Below are 27,147 nucleotides of genomic sequence, written 5' to 3'. Positions count from 1 at the left end.
TTTCGGCTCCGATTAACCATCATCAACCTCGTTTTATTTTAGAAATCCAAATTTTCTAGCAAGCTTTTTGATTCTTAATATTTTTGGGCCAAAACTTTATCTTTATAGAAGTTCAAACTCATAAGTAACGTAATTCTGGTTCCCCCTCGATACCCCCGAAACGGTTTTGCGCGATTTTCAATATCTTCTTTGGTTTGGAAAATATGGCCGACTGCAAGTTTTAAAAATGACACCCCGTAAAATACCTAAACAAGATAATTAGCCTTAATAGTCCCGGAAGCTATTAGAATATTTGCGTCAGGAACACAAAACAAAGGAAGAACAGAACGTTTTTTACTCTTTGCCCTTTGAAAGCAATAAATTATACCACGGATAGTATTTCCGGGCGTTGCTCCTTATTTTTTCTATCTAAAATAGCAAGTGCGATCTACCTAATCAAGAAGGAAGGATTGTGTCGAGGATTGTGTAAAAAGCAACACGTGTTGGCGTCATTTGAAGGTTCGGATAGTTACTTTGTTATAAAACAGATACCTTTGTTCTCGCCTTTGTTTATTCTTATAGTACCTATCTATAGTTTGATTCCTCAGCTTCTCCGGTTGAACTTTAAAAGCTTACCGACTGACTGAGCTACTGACTTAACAATGTGGAGTATATACCTATAAAATTAGTAAACTTCAAATTCGTTATGTACGTACCTACCTACTACCTACTATCACAAATTGCAGAACTGTTTGTTATTTTTAGCAGAATATTTGAGGCGAGATTTTAGGTTACTATGCCTTATTTAAAGATGTATCACAATTACATATTAGGGGTAGTTTAATAATTATGGTTGATTAATATGTTCATAGTTGCCAGTCTGAAACGGACTTCGTCTGAAAAAAATCGTCTCCAAAAACAATTTTGGTCGAGAATACCTACATAAGTGACAAACTTAGTATAAATTAGTTCAATAAACAAGAAAAAAGTGACAGGACTCCTAAGTAGGTACCCCAGTTCCACCTGATGTGATGTCGAGCTGTCAGCATGAAAGTTCCTATTATGTCGAAATACTCGTACTGCACGGGACTGGAATTTCTCGCTAATCGACGTGAAAATCTATTATCATTATCATCTTAAATATTTCCCTTGTAAAATGAGAAGGAACCCCACCACTACATCCCTTTTGCCACCCTTAAAAAAATTGAATTAGTAGAAATTTCAAGTTGAAGAAGTTTATAAGGATTACGGGGCTCAACATTGTTGCAAGCTTTCAAAGTTCAAGTTGATAAAGTCACTACAGTTAGGTATATAAACGCTGGTAGGTATCAGTTCTCTTATCTGAAGACGATACGGTCGGAAACTTCAAATAAAGCCAACACGTGTTACTTTTTGCTACATTGTGATAAATCCGTCAATTTCTGTACGAGGTATATTCGAATATTGCATTTGCTAAGCTTTTTAGATAAGAAAAATAGCGGACTAGAGGTTACTATAGTTTACGTCCCCTACCTAGTCCCTACCAATAACATGGGACCTTAAATCGTTGAAATTCGAACCCCGCTATTACATAATCATTATTACACATTACTTCGTCCTTTATGTACAGGTACAATGCATATGGCAAACCCATACATCTTCAACAGGTTAAATTTGGTAGAATATCTGGACGTCATCCTTGACCTTCACAATTGGTTCGCAATTGAAACCTTGAACAAGGCAGCGTTTTCACTTTCAGCCCCTTCACTCCGCTACCCCGGAATTTCCTTTTATTTCCTCAAAATGTCCTGATATTTCCCTATCATCTCCCATTCCTTTGAAATTTCCCCAAAATTTCCTCATATTTCCCCAAAATTTCATCTAATTTCGTCCAATTTCCTACATACTTCTTAGCCCCCTTGGGAGATTGGATTTTTGGGCAGTTTAGTACCTACTAGACAAGTACTAGACTAAAATTTCGATCAATTTGACGGTCTCTGATAATTAATACCTACACGAAAAACTGAAAATTACCTAAATTGTTTCCTCAAATTCGAATTGCTACAATTAAAATGATTTTACTCGTACATTGCCGTGTTCTTATCGGGGAAAATTTTTACCTCTGAATTAACAATCGCAATTCTGGAATTAATTTTAACTAGAACTACACTCCGAACTTTGTAAGTAGCAGGGCCGGACTGGGTGGGTAAGGGCCCCGGACGCTCCATGACCAAAAGACCCCCACATGGCGAAGCCTCGAGTTAGCTAGGTTAGCGCTTAGCGGGGCCCCGCGACGGAGGCTCCGCTTCGCGGTTCCACGAGGGCCCCGTCCAGGGTCCCCGCTGGCGCGGGGCCCCGGCCGCTTGGGCGGCCTAGCGGCCCGGGCCAGTCCGGCCCTGGTAAGTAGATAATGTAGTTGCACAATGCGCATACCTACCTACAACCTAAACATTCACAACATTCGAATTTTTATAAATTTTCTATTAGTATTTTGATTTTTAAAAGTAATTATGAAGATGTTTTTTTAAAAGCCTATTTAGAACTGTAGAGCTGTGTTTAAATCAAATTTTTAAAAAATTGAGTGTAGTGATAAGTTGAAATGGATGATTTCTTGGACTGATTATTTCAAGTAATTTACTAATTTAGGCGCACTTTTATTAAAAGCGGTCTGGCACTCTGAGCCATCATGTCAGTCATGCATCGAGAAGCTGAGAACGCATCTCCGCCTCAAAGACAGTGGAAAAATTCTACCTTCAACCATTGAATCTTCAACATTAATTCTTGTGATAAACTAGAAACAGTGAAAAATTAATTTCAAAAACACTTTTCTAAAAATAAATTTAACAGATATAGAACCTACTCGGAGGTGAATTTAATTTCCAAAAATAATAGAAAAATTATATATTCTATAAGTAATAATCAATGGGATAGGGTCAAGAGTGGAATCTTTTAAAGATTCATTTTGAAAATAAGGAACATTTTTGTAAGAACAAATTAGAATGAGAGGCAACGGAGACGCAAAGAGAGCGTATAGTAGGTATAAGCATAATCAACGTACTAAGTAATTATAAAGTTTAATTAGGGCAGTTTAGCGTTTACGTAGCCCTAACTACCCCACTAAGGGAACGGACCCCATTTTAAAAATAACCAGGGAACTAGGAAAACGCGAAATGAAAAGCTTAAAAGCGAAGCTAAAAGGGCGGATCTACCCTACAAAAACCGGGGGAAAGAGACTTCTACAACATTCGTTGTAACCGAGGTGATAACAAGAACAAGGTGAAAACTTATTAAAAAACATTTTCAAGTTATGGAATACCTTCGTAAAGTAAAAAAGTTAGCAGATGGAGAGGCTAAAAGGGGACAATTTTCTCTCCAAATACAAAATAAATTTGTAGCAATTACTCGAGCAATTAAGTACTACAAGTCTACAACAAGCTGGAAAAACTTTTGAAACTTATTTGTGAAACAAAGAAGCACTTCACCCAAGGCAGATTAGAGTGAACCTCTAAAATATCCTTTGAAAATTTCACAGATGACAGAAGTGTTCTTCTCCAGGTTCTTATATAAAATTAATAATTTTTCTACAAACAGAAACACACATATAATTTCCTGTTGTAAAGATCATCGTTGATAGTGTATCTATATTATTTTTTCGTCTCTTTTTCAGAAAAATAGGTCCTCTACCTTTGAAGTTGATCAATCAGGCAAGCAATTACAAAAAAATTGATTATTCCTTCGCCTTCTCTTTTTTAGAAAATCAAATTTTTTTTATTACTTGCCTGATGATCAACTTTGAAAGTTGCGAACCGCAAGACTACTAGAGAAACTAGGAAAATTTTAAAAGGACATCAGAGATAGAAGTTTATAGAAAATTGATGTTTCCATTAATTTCTTAGAGGTAGTAGGTAAGTACATTACATACCCAATGAAAATTATTCCATACGAAATGTTCACAAACCACTACACACTTGACATTACCATTGTTTAAAAAAGTATTTAAATAATGACATTACACAGTAGCATTGTTTAAATACTTTATTTAAACAATGACAGTAGGTACACTGGTACACAACTTTACACTGTCAACAAGGAAGAATTACTAAAACAAAATCATCGGGTTACAATAGGAAATTATAAAGATGCACCCACATGTTTTTTTGCGCATTGAAATGCTACGTGTCATAAACCGTTCTTTGAGATGCTGATCGTCTCGTTTTTAAAAGCAAACTAAGGGATAACGCAGGGAAACCCGATCCGTTGTATAATTTATAATTTATTGCTTTCAACCAGTCAGAGAAACAAACAGTTATTTGTTGGCGAATTGTTAGTTTACTCTTAATTTTTTTTAGTGTTTGCAAACCGTATTTTTAGAAGGGTATTTTTACAAGGCCAATTTTACGTCTCTCCACCTTACACAGATGGTATTAATAAATATTGAATGAAATGTTCCCGGCCACTTTTCATGACCTTAAACGTGTTACCCAGTACGGCAGATAAGAGTGTTCCACCAATTTCTCCTCTTAATTCTAGTGGTAATTACTAATTATGCTCGGATTCTTAAACACGGAACGGAACACCGAACACCAGTAATTATTCGGGCTTTTAAGACCTGCTACTGATTTATAAAGGTGGGATTGCTTAGAAATTAGAATATTCACAATAAACGAGATAAACCGTATATTTACTACAACCTTAGACAAGGAAATAAAAGAAATAATAAATAATATACTAAAAAGTATATTGCAAGTTAAGGCCACATCTTCAAGTATAGACGACTATCTTCTTAGAAAAATTTCAAAATTCTATGAGAACATCTTTTTAAAATATTGTTTTGAATCTCTACAGAATGTTTACAACATTCAGATACCTAGGATGTTCTTAGAATAATTTTGAAATCTTCTTAAAATCCATGTAGAATTTTCTTAGAATTTTCATAGATCCATCTGAATTATTAGAATTGTCTTAGATTCTCCTTACAATCTCCTTAAAATCTATTCTGAATCTTAAGTTCCACAATTTTCATCCAATCTCTCGGCAGCTTAGAAACCCTACTTCAGGGACTTGTGTCATTTTCCGAAGATCACCGTACGAGCTCCAGAACTTCTAAAACCAAGACATTCAGAACCATTTTCATCTTTTTAGTCTGCTCTTAGAATGAGTGGAGACATCTGAGAATTATTTTAGACGCTTACTATCCTCTTACAACTCTCTGTTAAAATACTTCTAGAATCTCTAAAGTTTTATAAAATTCCGCGCAGAATTTTCTTAAAATCTGCATGGAGTTTGGAGTTTTTGGATTTACGAGTTACGGCTATCTTGGAATTTTATAAAAATATTCTCCCAGTTTCCCGAGGAAAAAATTTTAGACCGATTTTGGGAGTTTTTGGAATATAACCACTATCACATGTGGTTCCACACGAATCAAGATTCTTTATTGCTAAATACACATTTTAGAATTTCTTTCAAAACAAGTGGAGAAAAAATTTAAAAAATTTGCTAAAATTATTGTGACCAAAACGCATATGGTTATCGCAAATTTGGCAAACATTCATGATTCAGGAAATACAGGCAGCTAAGGAAAGCGACTGAAATAGCGCAAACTATAAAAATGTGTGATTTGGAATTTTAAAATAATCTGGGACTTATGGCCTACATAAAATTATTGTTATGGGATCTAGTCGGGATTTCACAATTCCAAGTTTGTACACATGTACAGTACAGCACATATCATTTAAAATTAAAGACAATAGCTGGTACACTTTTTAAGGCATTATCAAACAATATTTTGTGGAAAAAGAAATGGTGTCCATTTGAAAAGAATTTCATAAGAAGTACCTGGAAGAATACCTTTGATCAGCAACAAGCCGAAGCTCTACTAGGGGTACCTACCCTACAGAAAGAAGACTGAGAACCTGTTGAAACCTTTGATTATAATATAATCAAAGGTTGAAACTCAGTAGGTGTGGCTTTAGGGTTATACCTATAACCTAATTGAGTGATTTTAACAGGGGATCGAATGTTTTGGACTTTGTGAGACACAGTAAAGCTAGAAGTCACAATAGACCCCGAGGCCGCGGTACAGAAACTAACGTAGAATACCGCATCTAAGATTAAAAAATAATAATACATGCATGTTGTTGATAGAAGTGTATTCTGGGATTTATTTAGAAAATGCGCAACATCGCATTGTTTTTCACGAGATTACGACATCTATCGGAAATAACTGTTATCAATCTGAGTGAAAATACCTGTCACTTGTCAACCAATAAATTTGGGTCGGAATCGAAATGAAAATACTTATTCAGTGAAAGCCAGAAATTTAGAAGCTCCTTTTTACTAACTCAAAAATGGAACGAGTTCCAGGCGTCCTTCCACGACTAAACGTCCAATACGAAACTGAGCTGGTAATAAATCATTCCAAAACTTACCATAGCACTAACTGTAAAACTCAAACAGGGACAATCACAAGTAGTGCATTCCGACGAAATCAATCCAATCCCCGCATTATTACCAAGTGGCAGTGCAGATGACATTCCTCCGCCCAAACCGGACTTTTCGGCCCCTCCGCCGTACGAGCTCGCTACAAAGCTACCATCGTACGAGGAGGTACAACGCGAGAAAATTTTAGAGGGGCAAGCGATTCCGGCGGCTCTTGGTGAAGTGCCACGTGTGAGTATTGTCACGGTGTATCGCTAACATTCACAAATTTAACGCAGGTGAGAGAGCCCAGAACTTTAGGTCAATTATTAGCAATAGACTCCGAGGCAAATGATGACGTCGATACATCACTTTTAGGTACCGATTTTATGTTTTATACTGCGTTCTTCGGTGAGTTTACTGTTGCCCAAATGTTCGAGTAATTGTGTTTTTGTTAGTGGCTTTTATTTTCAATTGGATCGGTTTTCTTTTGGTGACATGCTTTTGTAATACAATCGCGGCGAGGTATGGCGCATTATCCGGTTTTGGTATATCTTTAGCAAAGTGGACTTTAATTGTAAAACACTCTACAGACTTTGGCACTCGTGAAAATGGATGGTTGTGGTGGCTCGTCATGGTTTTTGGTAAGGTCCTTTAAACGTGTATAGTAGCATTCTTTATGTTTCTCATTTTAGGATTGATCATTTGCATACGTGCCATCGTACAGTACCTGAGTATTAAAAGAGGTTGGCATTTATTGAGTGCCAGCCACCAGGAGCGACTTTTATTTTTTTACTAATTTTATTTCTCTTATTATCAATATGACTGCATATTATGTGTGTTGATATTCCGGTTACACACGTCTTTCTTTCTTGTTAACGTGTTGGGATTTGGAACACGCAAATGGCTCAAAGTTTTGTGAAACACATCATAAATGTTAGTTATACACATTTCAAATTTGTCAGTGTGAATACATTCCATAAAAATGTTTATTGTTCTGGGTAAGTCACGGAACTCCTTTTCTTTGTAAGGAGGGAGCCAAAGGTAATTGTTAGAGTGAATGTCATTGACAAGCTCATTAATTGGCAATTACAACAGTTGCGTTACCTGTTTAGAGCTGCCATTCTCCATACAGGCTGTTCAGGGTAATACTTGTACTTTCTGTCTATTGCATAACAATCTAACGAAAGAAAAATGTAAATTACACAAAAAAGGTAACGTAGATGACCTACCCCTTGTTGATTATTTTGCTTTTATTTAAAAAATATTTATTTTGTTACTAAGTATGAGGCCAAAATTATCTATTTTGAAAAATGCTCATTTAGAATGCTGTTTGTGTTGGGGGGCAAAATTGGTGGCTGCATTAACTACTAACTCAATTAGAAAAAATTAATCAGGTAAGAACAATGTACATCAAGTGAAATCAACTACATTCACTTGTTGATGCACACTGATCTCCTTACCTGATTAACTTTTACTAATGTCCGTGGTTAGAGATCGTTCAATTTAAAATTGTTTCAATACTAACTCAATATTAAGTTAATATCACGGGCATGTTTGTATTACTCAAACTTATTCTACTGCATCATCAGCACATAACGTTTTACTAATTCATTTTTAAGCTTGTTTGTAACTATCAATTATTTAGTTACGTGGACGTGGCTGGTGGGTGATGCTTAACACACTGAAAATGTTGACAGTGAGTAGCTCGTTCCTGAGTGATCTGGACAATTATATTGCAAGAAATGTCAAGGCCATGCGTATATGTAGTCGAACTTGAAACTATGTACTGAATGCTTGTTTATTTTAGTAACTCTATTAGCTAATATGAAAGGTATGTAAAAATTGAACATTACAAACAGGCTTTAATAAGATGTTTAGTTAATTTTATTTATTTATCATTTAGGTACCTTAAATTATCAAGTTAGCATTAATTTTTCTTTGCATAACCACATTTTTATCAAGAAGTGGGAGGCCTTTCGACGCAAACAGTATTAGGCCTTACAAATGACATAAGACTTGATTTATTAAACAAAATTCAGTATTAAAAAATTGTATTTCATGAAAGACTATGAATTGGATAGACAGTAAATAGGTTTATGTTCAGATTAAACCGAAACTCATTAGTTCTTATCGTCAAATGGTGGCCAATCATTTTAAAACAGGTTTAGATTACTGGTTTTGTTTTTATGTACACAAAACTGCACAATTATTTACTTTAGTAGGTAGTACTTTTATTTGTTTCTGGTTGGCTTCTGTAAGTATTTTAGCTTCTCACAGGAATGATCTATAATATAGGAATTAGGGCATTTTTAACAACTGGTCCACTGGAGGGTTTTGTATGAAAGTTGTTCATTATTGCATGCCGAAGGAAGTCTAGTTCTAGTTACTGTAAATTACGTGTATAATGTATAGATATTTAATTAAATATATGTTTGTAAGAACAACCATATGTCTATTTCAACTTATTATTTGTTATTTTTTGAAATTGCATGACTTCAATAACCACAATGGTTATAGTGTCTCCAAGACTTGATACCATTGGAACTTTCACAAACTGTACGAATTAAGAAACAGTAATGCATTTTTTTAAATAATACATTCCACTACTTATTACGTTATTCGATTAACCATCTGTATATGAAATATTATCATCAGTTTCTATTAACTGATTAGTATTGGTTGAATACATGATACAGTAAGTAGTTGATTAGCATATTATAAAGATTATTTACTTTTCACATTCAATTAGTTGGTTACTGATTTTAAGAGATTGTTGTGGTAAATAGTATTCCGCTTCCGCACACAAGCCGTTGACTATTGTCCAAAAAATATCGTTTCGGACAGATGTCCATACGTTAAATTTAAGATATAAAGGGATGTCAACGCCACCGACTCACAATACGGAGTATTTCAAAAGATCATTCACTTACAACATAGCAAAAGTTTATAATAATAATATTTTTATTGGTGGGGTTTATACAGAAAATATTTCCACACGTTACAGTATAGGGAAGCACAATTGCCACTTTATTATTCGGAGCCATCAAACTTGTAGTTCAAGTACTCATCGATGCTATAGAATGCTTTGGCACCAAAGAACACTCTGATTGTTTTTCTGAATTGTTGTTCTTCCAGATCCCTGATGTAGTCAGGAAGAGCATTGTAACATTTCTTCATGAAATAGTTAATGTCTCGTCCTTTTACCGTCCGATAGTAGTCTTCGACAAGGTTGTTTTTAGTCCGTACATTGTAATGACATTTATCACTGTTTTTACGAAGGGTTGGAAGGGCCTTCTTTGCGTGTGTTAGACAGGTAAATATATATATATACATGGGAGTGTAAGGATGTTAAGTTTGGTGAAGGATGTTCTGCAACAATCTATATTTGCGGTTGTCAATGATTCTTATGCACTTGCGCTGGACGGAAAACACTTTAGCTGCATGGACGGAATGTCCCCAACACAGTACTGCGTAGCTTAATGTGGAGTGGATGTACCCATAGTATGCTTGTAGTAAGACCTGCTTTGTTACTCTAGGCTTTAGATTTCTTATAATGTAGTTCATTTTAGACAGTTTACTGGACAGGTACAAGGCGTGCTCTGCCCACGTCAGCTTGCCATCGATATATATACCTAACAGTTTCACTGGGGGAGATTTATCTGTATCATGGAGGCCCAGTAGCAGGGATTGATTTTTCAGTTCATTAGTACTTAGACCATTGCTCGTGAACCACTGGGTTATTCCTGACAGTAGCTTCTCAGATGATTTACTCAGGAGTTCCTTGCTGTCGGCTGTAGTAAGGGCGGTGGTATCGTCGGCAAAAGAGTTAGGTACTGATGTGGTGCTGTTGAAAGTGATGACAGGTCATTAATGAAAACAAGAAATAGGATGGGCCCCAATACAGATCCTTGAGGAACACCCATCTTCACGGCTGCATTCTTGGATTTAAGTGAGTTAAGTGTAACATATTGGGTACGATCATTGAGATACGAACGAATTAGTGCTATACTGGTCGCATCGAATTTATACTTCGCAAGTTTCTTGATCAGTAACTCGTGGCTCACACAGTCAAATGCCTTTGTTAGGTCAAAGAGAGACATTTGTGAGACTCGTTTAGATTCAAACCCCTGCTTCACAAACTGTAGCAAGTAATTTATGGCTGTAGTAGTTGACCTGCCATTGCGGAAGCCAAATTGACAAGTGCTGAATAGGTTGTTCTCTTCAAAATACTGCTGTATTTGTTTTTTCATCGCCGCTTCAAAAATTTTACCAAAAATTGGGATGATGGAGATTGGTCTATAGTTTGATACCTCATCTCTGGGACCTGTTTTATGGACTGGAACCACTTTTGCAATTTTTAGGCAATCAGGAAATATGCCTTCGTTCACAGACTGGTTGATGAGTTTACAAAGGGGATAAATTATTATATTTTGCACCGTTTTGACGATTTTTAAATTGAGGTTGTATGGGTCCCTACTCAAGGTATTTTTTAGTTTTGAAATAATTTCTCGTATTTCATTGTACGTTATTTCCCTAAATGAGAAATTTAGGTTTCCAGGAATATTGAAGTTTTCAAGGAATTTTAAAGGATTCACACTAGTTTGTGGTAAATTGTTCACTACGTTAGTACCCACATCACTAAAGAAAGAGTTAAATATGTCAGCTGTCAGAGTGTTTGGAATTTGTCTTTGTTTTACTGGGTTGTAGTTCTGTATTATGTCCCATGCAGCTTTTTGAGTGTTGGAAGATTTCTTCATGTGGTTATCATTAGCCTGTTTTTTGTACTTGTTAATTTCAGCTCTGTAGATCCTCCTGTAATCCTTTAATGTCTCGTTGCTGACGATGTTTGAGTTTTGCTTGTTTAAAAATGTTAGAAAATGAAGAACCTCTCTCCTTTTTCTTATATGATGGTTAAACCAGTGTACTTTGTATGACTGTCTGTTGTTACGAGCACTTACTTTAGATTTGCTTCCAAAAGACATGTCACATGCTTTTGTGATAATGTCAATAAATGAAGCAAACTTGTGATTTACAGTTTTGTTAGTACTGGAAATGAATGACCAGTCTGTTATTGTTCCAAGGTGTTATAAAGCTTGGGTAGTCCCATGTGTGTAATTGGCTTGTAGATAATGCGTTCTTTGGAAGATGTATCCTCCGGTACAACTGTGGTGTAAGTGATCATGAGGGCACTATGGTCTGAGAGATCTGGTTGCAGGACTTTTACATTGTATTTGTGAGAATCGAGGTTAGTAAAAATATTATCTATACATGAATCCTGACGCGTGTTCTCAAAGACAGTTTTGTTTAAACCAAAAGATAGAAATAGGTTGAGCATCTTACTCACTATAAACAGCTACCGGCTATTCTGAAAAGTATGTGAACTAGTTGCTTCAAACCGAAGTTGCTTTCGTTAATGAAAGGTGGCCTAGCAATCAATGGGTAAATAATGCAAAATAATGATTTGTTGGCGTAGTAAGATCTAATGGTTTTAAAGTAAGTACCTCTTCTTTCTTTTTTTTTATTGTTTAGTTGAATACTTTTTTTTCTCATCTAGTAATACATGTAGTAATGGGGTTAAATGGAAGAGCAGACTGTGGCATTGTCGCAGTGCTGAACTTCGCTCTTAATTTTAATGTACTGGAATAAATCTTTGTTTTTTTTTTAATAATAATGGCAATATTATTATTGTAGTCAAAGAGCTTTAGTTAATTCTTAAAGTTACTAAATATAGAAAGTACCGCAATCCATTGGGCTCGTGTGTTAGAGAGAGAACGCATGATTTTTGCCCAAAAATGGCGGAAGTTACCAGATTCTAGTAACTTTAATGTTAGGGATTGTTCCACCTGTTTGGAGATATCTGTATATATTTTTGTAAAACATGACAGTACTATAAAGTTAGGTTATAAAAAACTACAGCTATTCAGATTTTATTTGTCAATTTTTTTAAGTTGGCAGCAAATTTGCCCAAAAATGGCGGATGATTGCGGTACTTTCTATATCTAGTGACTTTAGTTAATTCTGTTGCTACGGCGCCCCCTGTACTTATAAATAAGATGCATCCTGTGTATTTATTTTGTTTCGTAATGACAGACAGTTACCACATAACCTCAAATATTGCTAGAAAATACGAAAATGGTAAAAATTCTCTTGCAAATAAAAGCCACGTTGGAATTTATAGAAGAAATATATACTTCTCATCCCCACTTTAGTTTTTATTTAAAAATCAAGTGCCTTAATTGTGGGGAATGCTCGGATAAATGGCACGACGTCTCGGAATCCGAAGTAACTCAATCGCACAATAAACACCAAGAGAACAACTTCGTGGCGAAATGCAAATTATGTGGAAGGGAAAATTCGTTAGACATTGTCAAGGATAGCAATGGTAGTGTATGTAAAACATGTACGTTTGGTACAAGTAACATTTTAGGCAAGTTTTGTAGCAGAACGCCTGATAAGTTTCAAACAATTGTTACTTTTGATTGTCGTGGCATTGAGCCCATTGATTTTGATCCGAAAGATGGTTGGATTGCAAGAATGGAAAGTGGTAAATTGTATACCGACATCGATTTGTCTGAAAAAGAGTGGGTGGAATACGATACTGACCTAAAGGAATCTATTGGCATTTATGACTTTCAATTTCAGTTTGTTAAAGCGAAGTAAAGTGTACAGAAATTTGCAAATTGTGTTTAAATTAATCTTGTGATAATTATTAGTATTCTTAGAGGCAGTTTTCAATCAGGTCCCTGTACCGACTCAAACATGCCCCCACAAAAAAATTAAAATACTTAGTGCATAAAAAAACCCACTAATGACCCACCCCGTATTTCGATAAATCTATAGATATTTTATAAGAATATCATTAGTGAAACTGCCCTAGACAATAAAAATTGGAATTTATGCATACTGTTGATAAATAAGCTAAATAAGCATATGTGAAGGCAGATCAAGCACTAACTGGATAACAACAATAGGTATACCTGCCTGGTAGTCTACTCAATATTCCGATTAGTGGCAAAGTTGATTACTTTAGTTCGCTCTCACCTCTTCTTTATTCAAAGGTTGCACCATAGATTGCAGTGAGCATTGATCATTGTGGTTAATTATTGTTGCATAAACAGAAACTTATTTTTACGCAAATATTTCATACAAACTTTATTAACAAGATGTTACTGTAGTATAATTATGTGTAGTATGTTACACATTGCAAGTTATGTACAAAAGCATTTAATATTATTTTTTAAAACTTGAATGTACAGTATAGATACAGTAATTTACAATAAACAATTCGGCTCCCAACATTGGATAAAATACAACTATTATTATAATACTTTGGCATAAAAATAATTGTTTTTGTAAAGGTCTTAAAAAACTTAAAAGAAATGAGATACATTTGGAAAAATTATCAGTACATGATATAATCTTTACAAAACCTGCTCGATTTTTACATAAATATAAAATAATAGGCAAAAACTAGGCAATCCGAATAAAGACACTGTTATGACATAATGTCATCAAAATTGATTGTCTCTGTTTCTAAGTTTAATGAGGTATCTATCACCATGTCAGTTTCTTCGAAATTGTCCTCAACTGCCCTCGCTTCCTCTTCGTTACCATGTTGGCACAATATTTTAACAACAAATTCGGAAGATTGATTTGTACTTTCTCTTTGTTCACAATCACTTTCTGTTTCTATAACTTTATCTATTCTATCTAATATTAACTGCCGTTTAGGTTTTCGAACACGCTTGTCCGGATCCGAATGGTCCACCTTTACGTGAATTTCCTTTTGCTTCTTTGAAAGAAAAAATTTATCACAATAACTACAGGGATAGGAGTACAGTAGGTGCTCATTCAAATGTGCCTCGTATGAGCGTTTGTTTCTGTATTCCGCCCAACAGTATATGCAGTAGGCCAGGAAAGTTTTAAAGTGTACGTCTATGTGCTTATCCAAGTCCTTCCTGAAAACAAATCAACACATTAGGACTTGCATTACATAATCATTTAATGCCATAGGTGTGTCATCAAGGCAATAATGACTGATGCCTGTGCTAAAAAAAAATAGTACAATGAAGCATAAGGTTTGCTCTTGGGTTTGTCTTATGCTACTCATAGGAGCCAGTACCTACATACTTACTGAGATATGTAATAAAAATTGCACTGTTCGCATAAAAACATTGCCATTTCCTTATGCACCTCCACTCTATGGGTAGTCAATTTTTCGATATTAAATTCAGTAAAACCGCACTCACTGTGTGGACACTCGTATATTAGCTGGTTATATTCAAACATTAACTCATTGCGTATTTTCGTAGCAAACCTCGTTCTTATGGACAAACTATTTTCCGGCACTATATCGTCTAGTTCGTAAAGGTCTGCACTCTCCTTTAGATAGTTTTTCTTTAAATACTCGCGAGAGAACCTACTTAATGAAGCATTACGATAGAAAAGGTCACCAACGGCGCTTCCCAAATATTTCTTTAGGGAATCTTGTAAATGTTTCTTTCTGCTGCTTGCGCTTGTTCGAGAAGTACCACTAACCGCGGTAACCCTACTTGTTTTACTACCTCTGCTCGTGTAAGAATAGCGGCTCAATGTTCGTGAATGAAGCGAGTTGTGTCTGTTTTGGCTGCCTTTTTTACGGGTCCAGTTATGGCCTTTCCGTCGAGACCGGCTTCTAGATGTAACACGTTGTACTTCACGATCTAAGGCGGGTGTGTCGTATCTGTATCGGTGGAAATTGGTCTCAAAGTTGTCGCACCTTTCCACGTACGGTATTGAGCCGGTCACCATTAACAGATCATTAGGCGATGCAGCAGAGTCGGGCGGATTATCGAAATTTAAGTACGACCATGTGCTCGATACGTCAAACACTCGTGTTCCCGGTTTATCGTGTACCTGTACACTAACGTGGTGATCGACGATAACTTCGTAGAGATGCCTTTTCAAAAATGCCATACTCTCAACAATGTGCGCACAATTCCAGCATACCAAGTCGACACACCCCAAGTAGGTCTCCACCTGAAAGGAGTACATAAGTAAAATTGTAGTGCATGTAAATCGACATACAGCATCTCCGTACAACTCCATCAGGTTTTCCTTTACACTATTACGGTCGGTTTTATAGCGAATATCAACCAAGGAGATGTTACCCTTTTTACATAGGAAGCAAAATACAGCTATGTCTTCTAACTCGGGATTATCCATATTTGCAGAGTTAATAACAGATACTTTAAATGATCGGTGTGACAATGTCGTTAGCGCAGCGACCTGCCCAAATGGTTAATTCTTCAAACATATTTTCATTTAATAAATGTTCATATTCAAATTAAAAAGTTAAACAGAAAACAGGAAAATATAAACATAACCTCAAACTTTCTATAAATCAAACACATGAGTCGCATTCAGAGACATGGAGAGACTCTGGTCGCATTCGTTGTCCTCAAGAATAGGCGCGTTCAAGAAACGTTAGTGACATATACAGCAGTGGCAAATATAGTCAAAGATCAGATCTTCTGTATGAAAGCGAAAATAGTTGTATTAAACTGGATTTGAATACTTGACATTAGTTAGTTGTGAATTATTTGATATTGAATAAAATATCAAATTGTAGGTGTATCAGAAGTGCCGGAAGGTCGGCATTGGGCGATCAGGACAAACCAGAGCTCCTCGCCAATCACTTGGAAGAAATACCCAGGGTCTACATGAAAAACTAAAGAGAACCCTTACTGAACGTTGTCATATACCGGATCACATTCCGTTTTCGAAGTGGACACTCGACTGTGGTGTGGTCCAAGTACACCTACACACACGCTGACATAATTGAAAATGATGGAGACAAAGAAGGGTCTTCCTGTTCAGGGTGAAACAGGACGGCTCGTACTCCAGCTTTAGGAGCATAGAGGTAGGAGTGCCACGGGGCAGGGTTTTCGGCCCCATCTTTACTATGGCGAAGTACCGCACAGTCCAGATGTGACATACCCGTATCACACTGCAATTCTTATCTACTACTAACATTCCCTAGGACTCAACCAGGAAGCTCTAGCGAGACGGCCAGGGCCGGCCCAAGCAAAAGTGGCGCCTGAGGCGACTAGCATTTTGCCGCCTCATGTACCTACTTACCTATAATTTTAAGAGTGTTGCTTGTACATTTCCACAAAGAAGTAATTCTTTGAGTGCAATATATAGATAGAAGTTTTGATTTAATGCAAAAAAATAAATATGGACATAATATAAATTTATTGTAACATTAAACAAAAACGGAGATAAATCATAATGTTACTTTTCGACATTTTTCTTTTGCAAATATATCGATAATATCGTCATATTTTATCATTGCGCAAATTTCATGCTCAATAGTAAGGATTGCGAGATCCGTTAATCTATCCTGTAACATAGTCGAGCGTAAATAACTTTTTATTAGTTTTAGCTTAGAAAAAGATCGCTCCCCAGATGCAACCGAAACTGGAATTGTTAAAAGGATTCTAAGTGATACTACCACGTTTGGAAAATTTTCAGATAATCCATTTTTTTCCAAATGATTTAGAATTTCCAATGGGTTCATGTTCTTGTGACTTAATATATCTTTCAATAGAAGAAGTTCATTACAAAGGTCATTTGGGTCGATGTCGTCGGATATTTGTTTGTGTAAATCTTGACATTTGTTAAGCACATCATTTGGTTCCATTGCTGTTAATCCTGGAATGTTATAAAGAAACTCAAACAGTTTACTATGGGCTTTCAATTGCACAAATCTTTCTTCCACAGAATTAATGCAATATCTAATAGCCTATTGTAAAATTCTACTTCAAACTGTTTTGTGGGATCTTCTATTACACAATCCCTCCCTTCATAGTCAAATAACCGAGTTTTTCGCCGAATTCTAAGCGATCTATCAACTACAAATGTAGGGGAAACTTCCATGTCTTCAGCAATTTCCGTACCACTACACAGCATCTTGTTAAAACCGTTTAAGCGATAGTCCTTTAAAAACAGGGTTATATTTTTCATAATGTTTATAGTTTCACTAAGAACCATGTCTGCACTTTGTAGCAGTTTTGATGCTACATTTATTTTGAATAAGACATCATACCACACAACTGTGCTGCAATGAACTTATAATTGGAAATTATATGTGCCAGTGACTTACTCTTGTTTCTTGTGTCTGCATCTTTTTGTTCATCCAAAGAAATTTCCACAAGTGCGTCATATATTTCTCCTAATTGGTATCTTAATGGCTTGATAGCGTTGATGCGACTTTCCCATCTTGTGTCACTTACGCTTTTTATTGTTAGGGATGAAATATGTTTTTGAAGTACACTCCACCTTTGAGTTGACCCCGAAAAGAATACAAATAATTCTTGTACCTGACAAAAATAATTTGAAATTTCTCCAGTGTTCTTTGCGGCATCGTTCACAACTAGATTTAAGGAGTGACAGGAACAGGGAACAAAAAAGGCTTTCGGATTTTCATTTAAAATTCTTCTTTGGACACCAGAATGTACCCCCTTCATGTTGGCTCCATTGTCGTATCCTTGGCCACGAATATTTCCAACTTCAAGACCTAATCTATTTAATTCGTTTAATAATACCTCAGTAAGTCCAGCACCACTTGTTGATTACAATTAATTACGGGTAGAAAATTTATAAAATATTCTTTCGGCTTGTATTCCCCATTTTCGTTTGACACAATACGGATAACTAAAGACATTTGTTCTGTCTTGCTTACGTCGGGAGTACAATCTAATATAATGCTATAGTATTTTGCAAGTTTTATTTTTTCCAATATTGTATCTCGAACTTTTTTTCCTAACAGACTTATTACTTCATTTTGTACCGTTTTGCCCAAATAATGAGTACCTCTTGAATGATTTGAAGCTCTTCTCAAGTGATCTCTTGTAACGGAGTCAAATTTTGCAAGTAGTTCCATTATCTTTAAAAAATTTCCATTATTTGGGTGGAATATCTTGTCCGAAGAGCCACGAAGTGCTAACATCTGTGATCCACACAGTTGAATAACGGCAATAATTCTTTGTAAAATATCGCGCCAATGCTGTCGCTCTAGATTCAAAATCTTCTGATGTTCTTCATCAATCGTTCGAGCATATTTTAGTCTCGTGTCCATTTCTTTCCATTTTTTATAACATTCCATATGTATTCGAGAAATTTCATGGGATTTCACGCTCCTGGAAATATTCTTCCAGTCTTTGTAGCCTCTTGACCAAGTTGTTGCATTTACGTCAGGATTGTTAAACAACTTACAACAGAAACAATACACTGCATCTGTTCGTACAGAGTATATTAACCATTTTCGCTCTACCTTTTCTCCATTAGACATTATGCGAAAATAATGTGATTCAGAAAAATGCCTACCAGATTCATCTTTAGGGAAAGCTGTCCCCTTTATCTGTATGGGGCCTTGTTCTATTATAATTTGATGCTGGCCCACAGATAAGTTTTGCCAAGATGCTGGGTCACTGTCTACCTCGAAGTTTAATACTTCCGTGCTGTCATCTTCGTCTTTCCTGGGGGACGTATTGCGAACGAGTTCAATGGTATTGCAAATTTGGTCAGTATAATCATTATCACGATCACCTTCACATTCACCGGGTCCCTCTAAACTGGCTTCTGCTCCAACTTTTTCGTCTCGCTCTGTATTCGTAATTTCAGCTAATGAAGTAGAAGCTGAAGCTGAAGGAATCACAAACTTTTCAAGCGCACCAGAAAGTTTACGCTGCTCGTTTTCCTTTGCCAGCCTCTTTTTTTTATATTGGCTACCAGAAAGCCTTTTCCTTTTCGCATCGCTCATATTTACTTTTATAATGCGCCAGCGGCTTCTAAAACAATGTGAGTTATTTTTATAACTTTAATTCGGGAATTCAACGAAATACGAAATACATACGCATACGTAAGAAACTGGTAAGCGTAAGGATATGTAATAAGTAGATTGTAGATAAATTATTATCTTACGTTAATTATTTGCTGGCAAATTATCGTGGATTGTAATGTAAACTGCGTCACCGTCTGTCACTCTGTCACGTACACAAGCAAAATACAAATGAGATAGAAGCACATAAACTTCATTTTCACCGTTTAGGGGAGTGGGGAGAGGTACGCCTACGCCGACTCAGCGCCGCTGAGACCGGGCCCCTGATGAGTAACGTCACGTACACGTACCGAGTACATTGACATTGTAAAGCAATTCCACTTACTATCTGGTTTCTTTATATTCTCTTCCTATTTTTGTAAATAAATAAGTAGGCATGCAAAAAACAAACAACCAATTTGATGTGCGTTTTCTCGTAATATTGCCGATTTGCCGCCCCTAAAAATGTGCCGCCTGAGGCGACCGCTTCTCTGCCTCACCATTTGGGCCGGCCCTGGAGACGGCCAACGTGTATAAATGCACCAAGAAGTAGTGGGTCCATGATATCCGCACACATAGCCAACCATAGCTGCCTGTCTACTCGTATATCAACGAGCTGGTTGTACCTAGGGAATGCAATCCCGCAGCAAAATCTCAATCCCGGTATTTGCGGGATCCTTAGATGTTAATCCCGCGGGATCCCGGTATTTGCGGGATCCCGCAAAATTTTAAATAAATTGGCAAATAAGCAATTTTGTGCGGTTAACTTCTGTATTAAACTAAATCGCTAATGATAACAATCCTGATAACAATATTGAACAAAAAGTACCTTCAGTCTAACTTAGATCTCAAAAAAATCACCTGTAAAGCACAAAAAGGTGAACTTATAAAGTGCCTCAAAAATCAAAGTACATTTTTAACGGAAAAAGTTTAACAATTATTTTAAAAATAATTTCTCCATTATGCGTTTCATTAAAGCAAACAGAGTCGTCCCCTTGGTCGACAAATTCCTCAGTCCCGCAAATCCCGCGGGATCCCGCTCCATTTATGTGCGGGATTAATCCTGCAAAAATGCTGTGGGATCCCGGTATTTCGGGATCCCGCGATCCCGGTATTGCATTCCCTAGCCAAGAGCGATCATCACCATGAAGCCACCTTGCGGCTGCGGACGAAGATTTTCGCTGCGGACGAAGATTTTCGCAGCATTTCCGAGAAGAAAGCAAGAAACGGTGTAACTATGATTCTGTAGCCGGTCCGTGCAAAGTTCAAGTATTTACTATCAATGCAAAGTTTGTTTACCATATATGTATTGTAAAAAAATATGAACAGTTTCCAGAAGAGGATTACTGACTGCCAGCTAGCCAGAGCATATTTATATACAGTGTGACACGTTTTTGTCTTACAATTTTAATACACTCTCATTTAAATTCTTACACCATCTAGGTAATTTACTTTGTAAACCCGTTTAGTTTAAAGTCCCTATATAAGGCAGTGGCGACAATTGAGCTTCAACTACACCCACTCGCCATGTTGCGGAAAATTCAACCTTCTGAGCCCTTCTGAGCTCACGAGGTTGTTATAACCAGAGTTCAGAGGTATTTTTTTTTATTTTCGACGAATGTTATATAACTGCCAGTCCAACATTTTAGAAGGTTAGAATGGGGAACGCCTGTAGTTTCAATTCTAAAAAATATGGATCAATTACACTTTGTGGTGACTATAAAGTCACTCTGAACCCATCATGGCAAGAGAAACCTTATCCTATACCACGGATAGAAGAACTGTCTGCTAAGTTGTGTAATGGTAAAGGATTTTCAAAAGTTGATCTTTCGCAGGCCTACTCTCAAATCGAGTTAGATTCAGAATCCCAAGCGTTAATCCTACAGTGCTCGGTACTTTTTGGGACACAAGTGGTCGCTGCGGGCTCATGCCCCGCAGGGGTTATACATGACCCGATTTGGTTAAGTGGAAGAGCAGACTGAGGCATTGCTACAGTAATGAACTTTGCCCTTAATTTGAATGTTTTGAAATGAATCTTTCTTTTTCTGAATAATAATTATATTATATATATTTTTATATGTAAAAATAAGAATTAATATTACTATAAAAGTTTTTACAAAAAATCTTACATTTTTGGAAGTTTATTACAAATAAAGGAATAATGTACATTCCAAAAATAAATAAATTAAGTTTAAAATAATATAAAAAGTATATTTATTTTCATTTAACAAGAGGGGCTTTGGATACATTCAACACCTCGTTCAACACTTAACGAGCGGACTGGTAACACTGATTTTGTCAGAAGGTAACAGGGGTATAACAGCGATGGGGGTCTAAACAGTCTTTGAATTGCAAAACAATCAATGGTGCGGAGCAAGAGTCCTCTAACGCCCACTGTAGGGTTAACAACCATTGGTACTCACACAGATTAATACTCATAAGCTATTATTTAAATATGTAAGGTTGCCATTAGGACCCAAATGGTGTTAAAAATTCCGTTTTTTCTACCTACATATCTTCAGAACGCTCTGAATTTTAAGATTCTGGTATGGGGGCATATATTTTTGGGGTCAAGGAACACAATGGAATGGAAAAAAAATAGATCAGATATCGGGTTAGGGTAGAAACGTGATTTTTCATATTTGAGCCGAAATGGTGCAAAATATTTTAATTGTTCTACCTTTTCTTGGGTCAAGGAGCACAATGAAAGGGTCAAAAATGTCACCGGGCGTGGAAAACCACGATTTTTCATGTTTAAGCCGAAATATCGCCAACATTCGGCAATGTTACCACTTTTCTCATAATGCTCTATGAGTTCGGACCCTCTTTGAGCGACTTCAGAGCTTGAATTCGTATTGGAAGGAAATGTACGCACGTTCTGCGGTATCGCAAGTCAATGTCCGAATTCTTAGGCTCTAATACTGCCAAAATTCTCACTATGGCTTGAGTATAAGTAGCATCATTAGATTCTTGCCTTCCTCTTGGACAGGAAATTAATCTCAACCGCAGGGTAAGCTCAGGCAAAGTAGAGGTGTGTCGGCGTGAATATCGGGGTTCTTCTTCACTAGCAAAAATAAGCAAGGTTTTTCACCTCCGGTCCCATTTTTGACCCTTCCATCGTGTTCCTTGACCTCAAAAACGTTGGTTCAGATATTTTAACTGTGTAAATCTGTCATTTTAGACAGAATACGACAGTCGCCATATTGGACTACATCTTATCTGGTCCATTTTCAAACTTGGCAACAGGCAGAATCGGATTCAGCGTGGTCGAAATAAGGGAAAACCACTTGTAACTCAACTGATACACGAAATGCTTCCTGCACGAGTAAGGAGAGCTTTTACTGGGCAGTGGCCCTGATTACGCTGGGTTAATGTTTCGTGCACAATCAAGCACTAACGATTGGCACAAATCATTTCGTTAGTGCTCCCATTACCACGCACTTTTCCCTCTTTAGTGGGAAACTTTTTAACCGCGCGATGATCTTTTCGAAACAAAGTATACTGCCAAAACTGGCCAATGTTATGGAGCTGTACAGAATTAAGCCAACACTACTACACTAGCATTCATAGTTACAAAGTTGGATAATTACTAAAAACAAGGGTAAAACACAAAAGGTTGTTAGTTGTTTTATAGCAACGCGTACGTTCCATTTACGAGCGTATTTGTCCATTAGGCTGTTTCCTCTCGTAAAAAGTCAACCACACTTTGGAAAATTAAATTTTGGTAAAAAAGTTTTAACTTGAAATTTTGAGCTTCAATTAACTTCAAACTTTTGCTTCAACTTCAAGCTTCAACTTTCAACTGTAATTTTGGGTCACCAATTCGTGTGTATTCAAGTATTAAACTTGATCTTCAATTTCGAACTTCAAGCTTCTTGAACTCCAACTCAGAATTTTAGCTCCAATATTCAATATTCAGCGTCATCTTCGAGTATGTAATTCAACGAACAACTTCATGCTGCACATTTCACATTTAAGCATTATCTTCTCACTCGCATCTCAAATTTTGCTTTTGGCTACAATTCCAAGCGTCATTATCGAATTGCAATGTTAAGCTTAAAATGCAAATCCCAACTTCAAGCTTCAAATTTCATGGTGCCATTTCAAACAGAACATTTGGATTCAAATTTCATCTTTATAATCTTGAAATTTTAGTTTCAATTTGATGTTTTAACTTAAAGCTTTAACATCAAATAAAATTGACAATGGAATGTTACAAACCTTAACGTTCAATTTTTGACTGATTTCAAGCTTCAATTTCAAAGTTTGCTTTAAGCTCCAATTTTAAAACTCACTTTCAGCTTCAATTCGAATTTTAACTTGGAATTAGTTATAGTTTTGAATTCAATGTAAGTCGGTCAGCTCACAATAGTATTGCTAACTAAAACGAAATTTACAATTTTATTCTGGCGTCTAAGAAAATTCTTGATGTGATTCGGTGTAGGAAGAGGGGGGTGTAATGCATGTAGTAGGTATTACATAACTTGTATCCTCTGTAAATGCATTTATCTCCAACGCCCTGGAAAGTCGCGGTTTTCAAATTGTTTCTGTGGATTTGTTACAACTTCAAAAAAGGTACAACACGAAGCCACTAATTACACAAGTTTTAATGAAACTGAAAAAATTGGAGCGCATCTCCGGATTCTGTACATAAATGAAAGGGGTACTTTACATTCATAAGCAAAAGGTATCATTAATCATCTTTTAAGAAAAAGCCAAATCATTTACACATCGTAGGTAGATACATAAAGTAGGCACTTCCCAACTTACTCCACCCCTACCCATTAAGCATAAAATTGAACAATGGGGTTAAAATGTTAGTTTCGCACACGTTGGTCAAGACTGAAACGTTTGTGTGATATGAATTTGACAGAGAAATCCCAAACTGGGAAATTGTATGACGAGTTGAAACAATTGACAAACCAATTTATTGAGGCTAAATAATGCTGCGCCCTTGACATCGATATATAGTGAGATTGATTTCCCAAGGGAAGTTTCAACTTCAACTAGAGGGTTAATTTTTCACTTGTTCGAGGATCGTCCACGTTTTTTTAGAGAGCGTTAAAAGGTGAGTGTATTAGCGTGGTATTTGGGAGGTATGCAAATGATTTGATCCTAACGCCATTTGGAACCCTTCGCGCACTTTTATGGGGGAGAATCGTTTGTGTAACGTGAATATTTATCTCTTTATCCCCACAGCGTTGAAAGTCTGCCATTCTTATACCGATTTTGGTAATTGCGTGTAGGTTCGTCATCGATTTTCCGTTTTGTATAAAACGCGTTGTGTACATAAAAACTATATTTCAAGAAATTTCCATTTGGATATTGATAAAACATCTATGCTTGCTATGTTCAGAAAGCATAATTAAATATCTACTTACTGTAGGCATTAGTTGATCTGTACTGCGAACTCGGGTCACCTTGTTCTTATATATAACTTTCTTTACTAGTCGCTCCATGGGTTGATTCCATTTCATAAAACTGACATATAAAATATAAAAAAGAAACAACACGAGCGCTTCGTACCACTCAATAACATTGTCTCTAAAGAAAATAATAAGCGTAATGAGACTAAGAGAGTAAAAGAAACAGTCTCTGAACAAGGGCCACCAGGTCAAATTGAGCACAGTTTTTGAAAAAATTGCGCACATGCCGATAACAAATAGAATATTAAATACGGCTGACCCTACGATAGTACCGATACCCACATCATCAAACGATACAAACACTCCGATTACGCTTGTAAAAAGCTCAGGCGCGGATCCACCAGCAGCCATGAAGGTTGCACCCGCCACGTCGTCCTGAATTTCCAGCTTCTCGATGATGACATCCAGAGCAGGTACGAAAAATTCGTCGCACACGATCGCCAACGCGACAAACATGTAGACCAATCCCAAAATGTGTAAAACGATGGCTCCCTGCCGAAGTTGCTCCTCGGTGAACAGTTCAGTAGGAAAAAGAGGATCCCCTTTGTGTACGTTGCTGGTATTCGTAAAGTTCCTCGTATAATTGTCATAATGGACATCGTAGTCGACGGGCCGGTGCGCAGCACAGCCAAGCGATAGCGCTAGTAGCGCGCACAAGAGCGCAACGCGGTGGGTCATAGCTTCAAACGGTGGGTCATTGCCGCAGCGAGGCCGGGCGCGGACTGCTCAACATCGCTCGATACGTGGCCGAGCCGCGCAGTCTGCGCTAGTGCACCACCCTGTCGTGCGCTATCAACCCTCCACATTTTGCCAACTTCAAGATCAGTTTTTTTCACAATACTCCAATTACCCACGAACCGAGGTTTCCAATCTAATTACGCGCTGCACTACTCCCAATATGCGCGTCTTATACACCTTCACAGTCATCGACATTGACAACCGCCCAGTGGAAGGGCGACCTCAATAAGAAAAACCTCGCAGGTGAATACATTTGAGCTAATAAATCAAGTACACTCAAATCGTCACTTCAGTTTAGTATCGGCTCTAAGCTCATTCTGTAACCAATACCAATAACAGAATAAGGGGCAAACGACAATTTCATTACCGAAAGAGGAACTAGGCTACTAATTCAATTTCCAAATTACTCTAAAAGGAAGTTAGCAATTCCGTGCTACAGAGAGCACGGAATATAATGTGATTATTGATTTGAAAGAATCTATTGCGTGTAATATATTTATATTTACTATGCGTGTGCGTAATTGGACTGTACGAAGTTGTAGTTCTTGAATCGAACGGTGGCAGTCATGTTATACGAATTTAACAACAATCACTTCTAGCTCTAGGATATCGTTAACCACGTGTTAATTTCAGTGCTTTGTATTCGGACGCTCTATTACCTGACACCAACTGCGTACTTCGTCGGTAGAGCGTAAGTCCTCCAGCTAGTAAAGAATGACGTTAAAAGGTCGTCAATTTAACCACCTCGCCGAAATATGACCTAATTGGTCCGTCATACTGACGTGACATACTAGTAAATGACGTGATTAAGAGGTCGCATTTACCTCGTTTTCGTGAATATCTTTAGTTTTTCCTCAACTATACCTACAGAAAGTGCCGTTTGTTTGTACTGTCTCCTGCAAAATTGATGACTGTCGAATAGCAAAACGGTACATACATATCCATAATGTAGCATTGGGCACCTACAGGAAATTTCCAGTATTTGTTCCCATTTTTAAGCAACATATGAACTTTCTTAAAGCTGAAGCTTACTTTCCCATTGTCTACAAAAAGAAGGAAGTTGTAATGTTACGCAAATCCCAGGTTCTACACTATCTTCACACGACACGGAAATAAGATCAACACGGAAACATTTTTTTTAAATGCCACTCAACTTGTGATGGACACGAGATTTACATTTTGTAATTTGGTATTGAGAAATTCAGAAATTAATTACTCTTTTAAATTCAGCGTTTGTGCACTTTTATATCCAAAGTCTAATGCACGTCTTTAACCGATAATAATCAGGTTAAGTTAAGTAGTAATAATTTGGCGTCCGATGTAGGTAGTCTAATAAATAATTTGAAAGGAGGAATAATAAATTTTAGTATGAGAAGAACGAGTTTATTACGTAACAGAAGTCATATCACAACTTTAAGCTACTGGGTCGGAGCTCTTAAAAATGGCTACTGGTATATTGTTAACAAAAAAGAAAATGAAGCAGTAGATTATGGGGTCCGGATTGAAACCAAGGTAGAGAAGGTAGTCTCCAACGCAAACCTTCCATGTTCCGTCGTATTTTTCCTCAAACTTTGACTGAATATGGAACTCGACTAACATAAATCTTAAAGTCTTAAAATATTTCCTCGCAAATTTAAACCGACCCTGATTAAATTTGAAACCGAAATGTGGCACGTGATCATGTATCGAGGACAGGACCCCCTTACAGTAATTGTGAGCAATGCTATGACCGAAGTACGGTAC

The 27,147-nt window shown here is 36.8% G+C and overlaps 4 protein-coding genes across 4 annotated transcripts; 2 read left to right on the top strand and 2 right to left on the bottom strand.

The window, feature by feature from the left end:
* The first annotated feature begins 6,187 nt into the window (after positions 1 to 6,187).
* Positions 6,188 to 8,822, top strand: LOC116168548 (NEDD4 family-interacting protein 2). Its single transcript, XM_031484449.1, has 5 exons — positions 6,188 to 6,362; positions 6,415 to 6,627; positions 6,675 to 6,786; positions 6,834 to 7,019; positions 7,071 to 8,822. Exons 1-5 carry the CDS (start codon positions 6,306 to 6,308, stop codon positions 7,172 to 7,174), a joined length of 672 nt encoding a protein of 223 aa, XP_031340309.1. The 5' UTR covers positions 6,188 to 6,305; the 3' UTR covers positions 7,175 to 8,822.
* A 3,633-nt stretch (positions 8,823 to 12,455) lies between these two features.
* LOC116169366 (UPF0587 protein CG4646) lies at positions 12,456 to 13,279 on the top strand. The gene is made up of 2 exons (XM_031485439.1): positions 12,456 to 12,760; positions 12,806 to 13,279. Exons 1-2 carry the CDS (start codon positions 12,511 to 12,513, stop codon positions 13,036 to 13,038), a joined length of 483 nt encoding a protein of 160 aa, XP_031341299.1. The 5' UTR covers positions 12,456 to 12,510; the 3' UTR covers positions 13,039 to 13,279.
* Positions 13,280 to 13,613: 334 nt separating this feature from the next.
* Positions 13,614 to 15,775, bottom strand: LOC116169365. Its single transcript, XM_031485438.1, has 3 exons — positions 15,445 to 15,775; positions 14,513 to 15,396; positions 13,614 to 14,336 (listed from the first exon to the last, which is right to left on the bottom strand). Exons 1-3 carry the CDS (start codon positions 15,580 to 15,582, stop codon positions 13,874 to 13,876), a joined length of 1,485 nt encoding a protein of 494 aa, XP_031341298.1. The 5' UTR covers positions 15,583 to 15,775; the 3' UTR covers positions 13,614 to 13,873.
* A 7,445-nt stretch (positions 15,776 to 23,220) lies between these two features.
* Positions 23,221 to 25,408, bottom strand: LOC116169151 (sodium/potassium/calcium exchanger Nckx30C-like). The gene is made up of 2 exons (XM_031485177.1): positions 24,622 to 25,408; positions 23,221 to 23,256 (listed from the first exon to the last, which is right to left on the bottom strand). The coding sequence occupies exons 1-2, from the start codon at positions 25,342 to 25,344 to the stop codon at positions 23,221 to 23,223; spliced, it is 759 nt and encodes a 252-aa protein (XP_031341037.1). The 5' UTR covers positions 25,345 to 25,408.
* Between the last annotated feature and the right edge of the window lie 1,739 nt (positions 25,409 to 27,147).

Source organism: Photinus pyralis, unplaced genomic scaffold (genome assembly GCF_008802855.1).
Source record: "Photinus pyralis isolate 1611_PpyrPB1 unplaced genomic scaffold, Ppyr1.3 Ppyr1.4_LG4, whole genome shotgun sequence".
Taxonomy (NCBI): domain Eukaryota; kingdom Metazoa; phylum Arthropoda; class Insecta; order Coleoptera; family Lampyridae; genus Photinus; species Photinus pyralis.
Note: the sequence above shows the minus strand (reverse complement) of the source record. Positions and strands in the feature narration are given on the sequence as shown.

Excerpts from the sequence above, each read along its gene's own strand:
- LOC116168548 (XM_031484449.1), top strand. The coding sequence starts at position 6,306 with ATGGAACGAGTTCCAGGCGTCCTTCCACGACTAAACGTCCAATACGAA. Across the intron at positions 6,363-6,414 it reads TCCAATACGAAACTGAGCTG|GGACAATCACAAGTAGTGCA; the intron begins GTAATAAATCAT and ends AAACTCAAACAG. Across the intron at positions 7,020-7,070 it reads GTGGCTCGTCATGGTTTTTG|GATTGATCATTTGCATACGT; the intron begins GTAAGGTCCTTT and ends TTCTCATTTTAG.
- LOC116169365 (XM_031485438.1), bottom strand. The coding sequence starts at position 15,582 with ATGGATAATCCCGAGTTAGAAGACATAGCTGTATTTTGCTTCCTATGT. Across the intron at positions 15,397-15,444 it reads TGGAGTTGTACGGAGATGCT|GTGGAGACCTACTTGGGGTG; the intron begins GTATGTCGATTT and ends TACTCCTTTCAG. Across the intron at positions 14,337-14,512 it reads AATTTTTATTACATATCTCA|GAAGGACTTGGATAAGCACA; the intron begins GTAAGTATGTAG and ends ATTTGTTTTCAG.
- LOC116169366 (XM_031485439.1), top strand. The coding sequence starts at position 12,511 with ATGGTAAAAATTCTCTTGCAAATAAAAGCCACGTTGGAATTTATAGAA. Across the intron at positions 12,761-12,805 it reads CATTGTCAAGGATAGCAATG|GCAAGTTTTGTAGCAGAACG; the intron begins GTAGTGTATGTA and ends GTAACATTTTAG.
- LOC116169151 (XM_031485177.1), bottom strand. The coding sequence starts at position 25,344 with ATGACCCACCGCGTTGCGCTCTTGTGCGCGCTACTAGCGCTATCGCTT. Across the intron at positions 23,257-24,621 it reads CAGATCAACTAATGCCTACA|CCAAAAGCAAAATTTGAGAT; the intron begins GTAAGTAGATAT and ends TTGGAATTGTAG.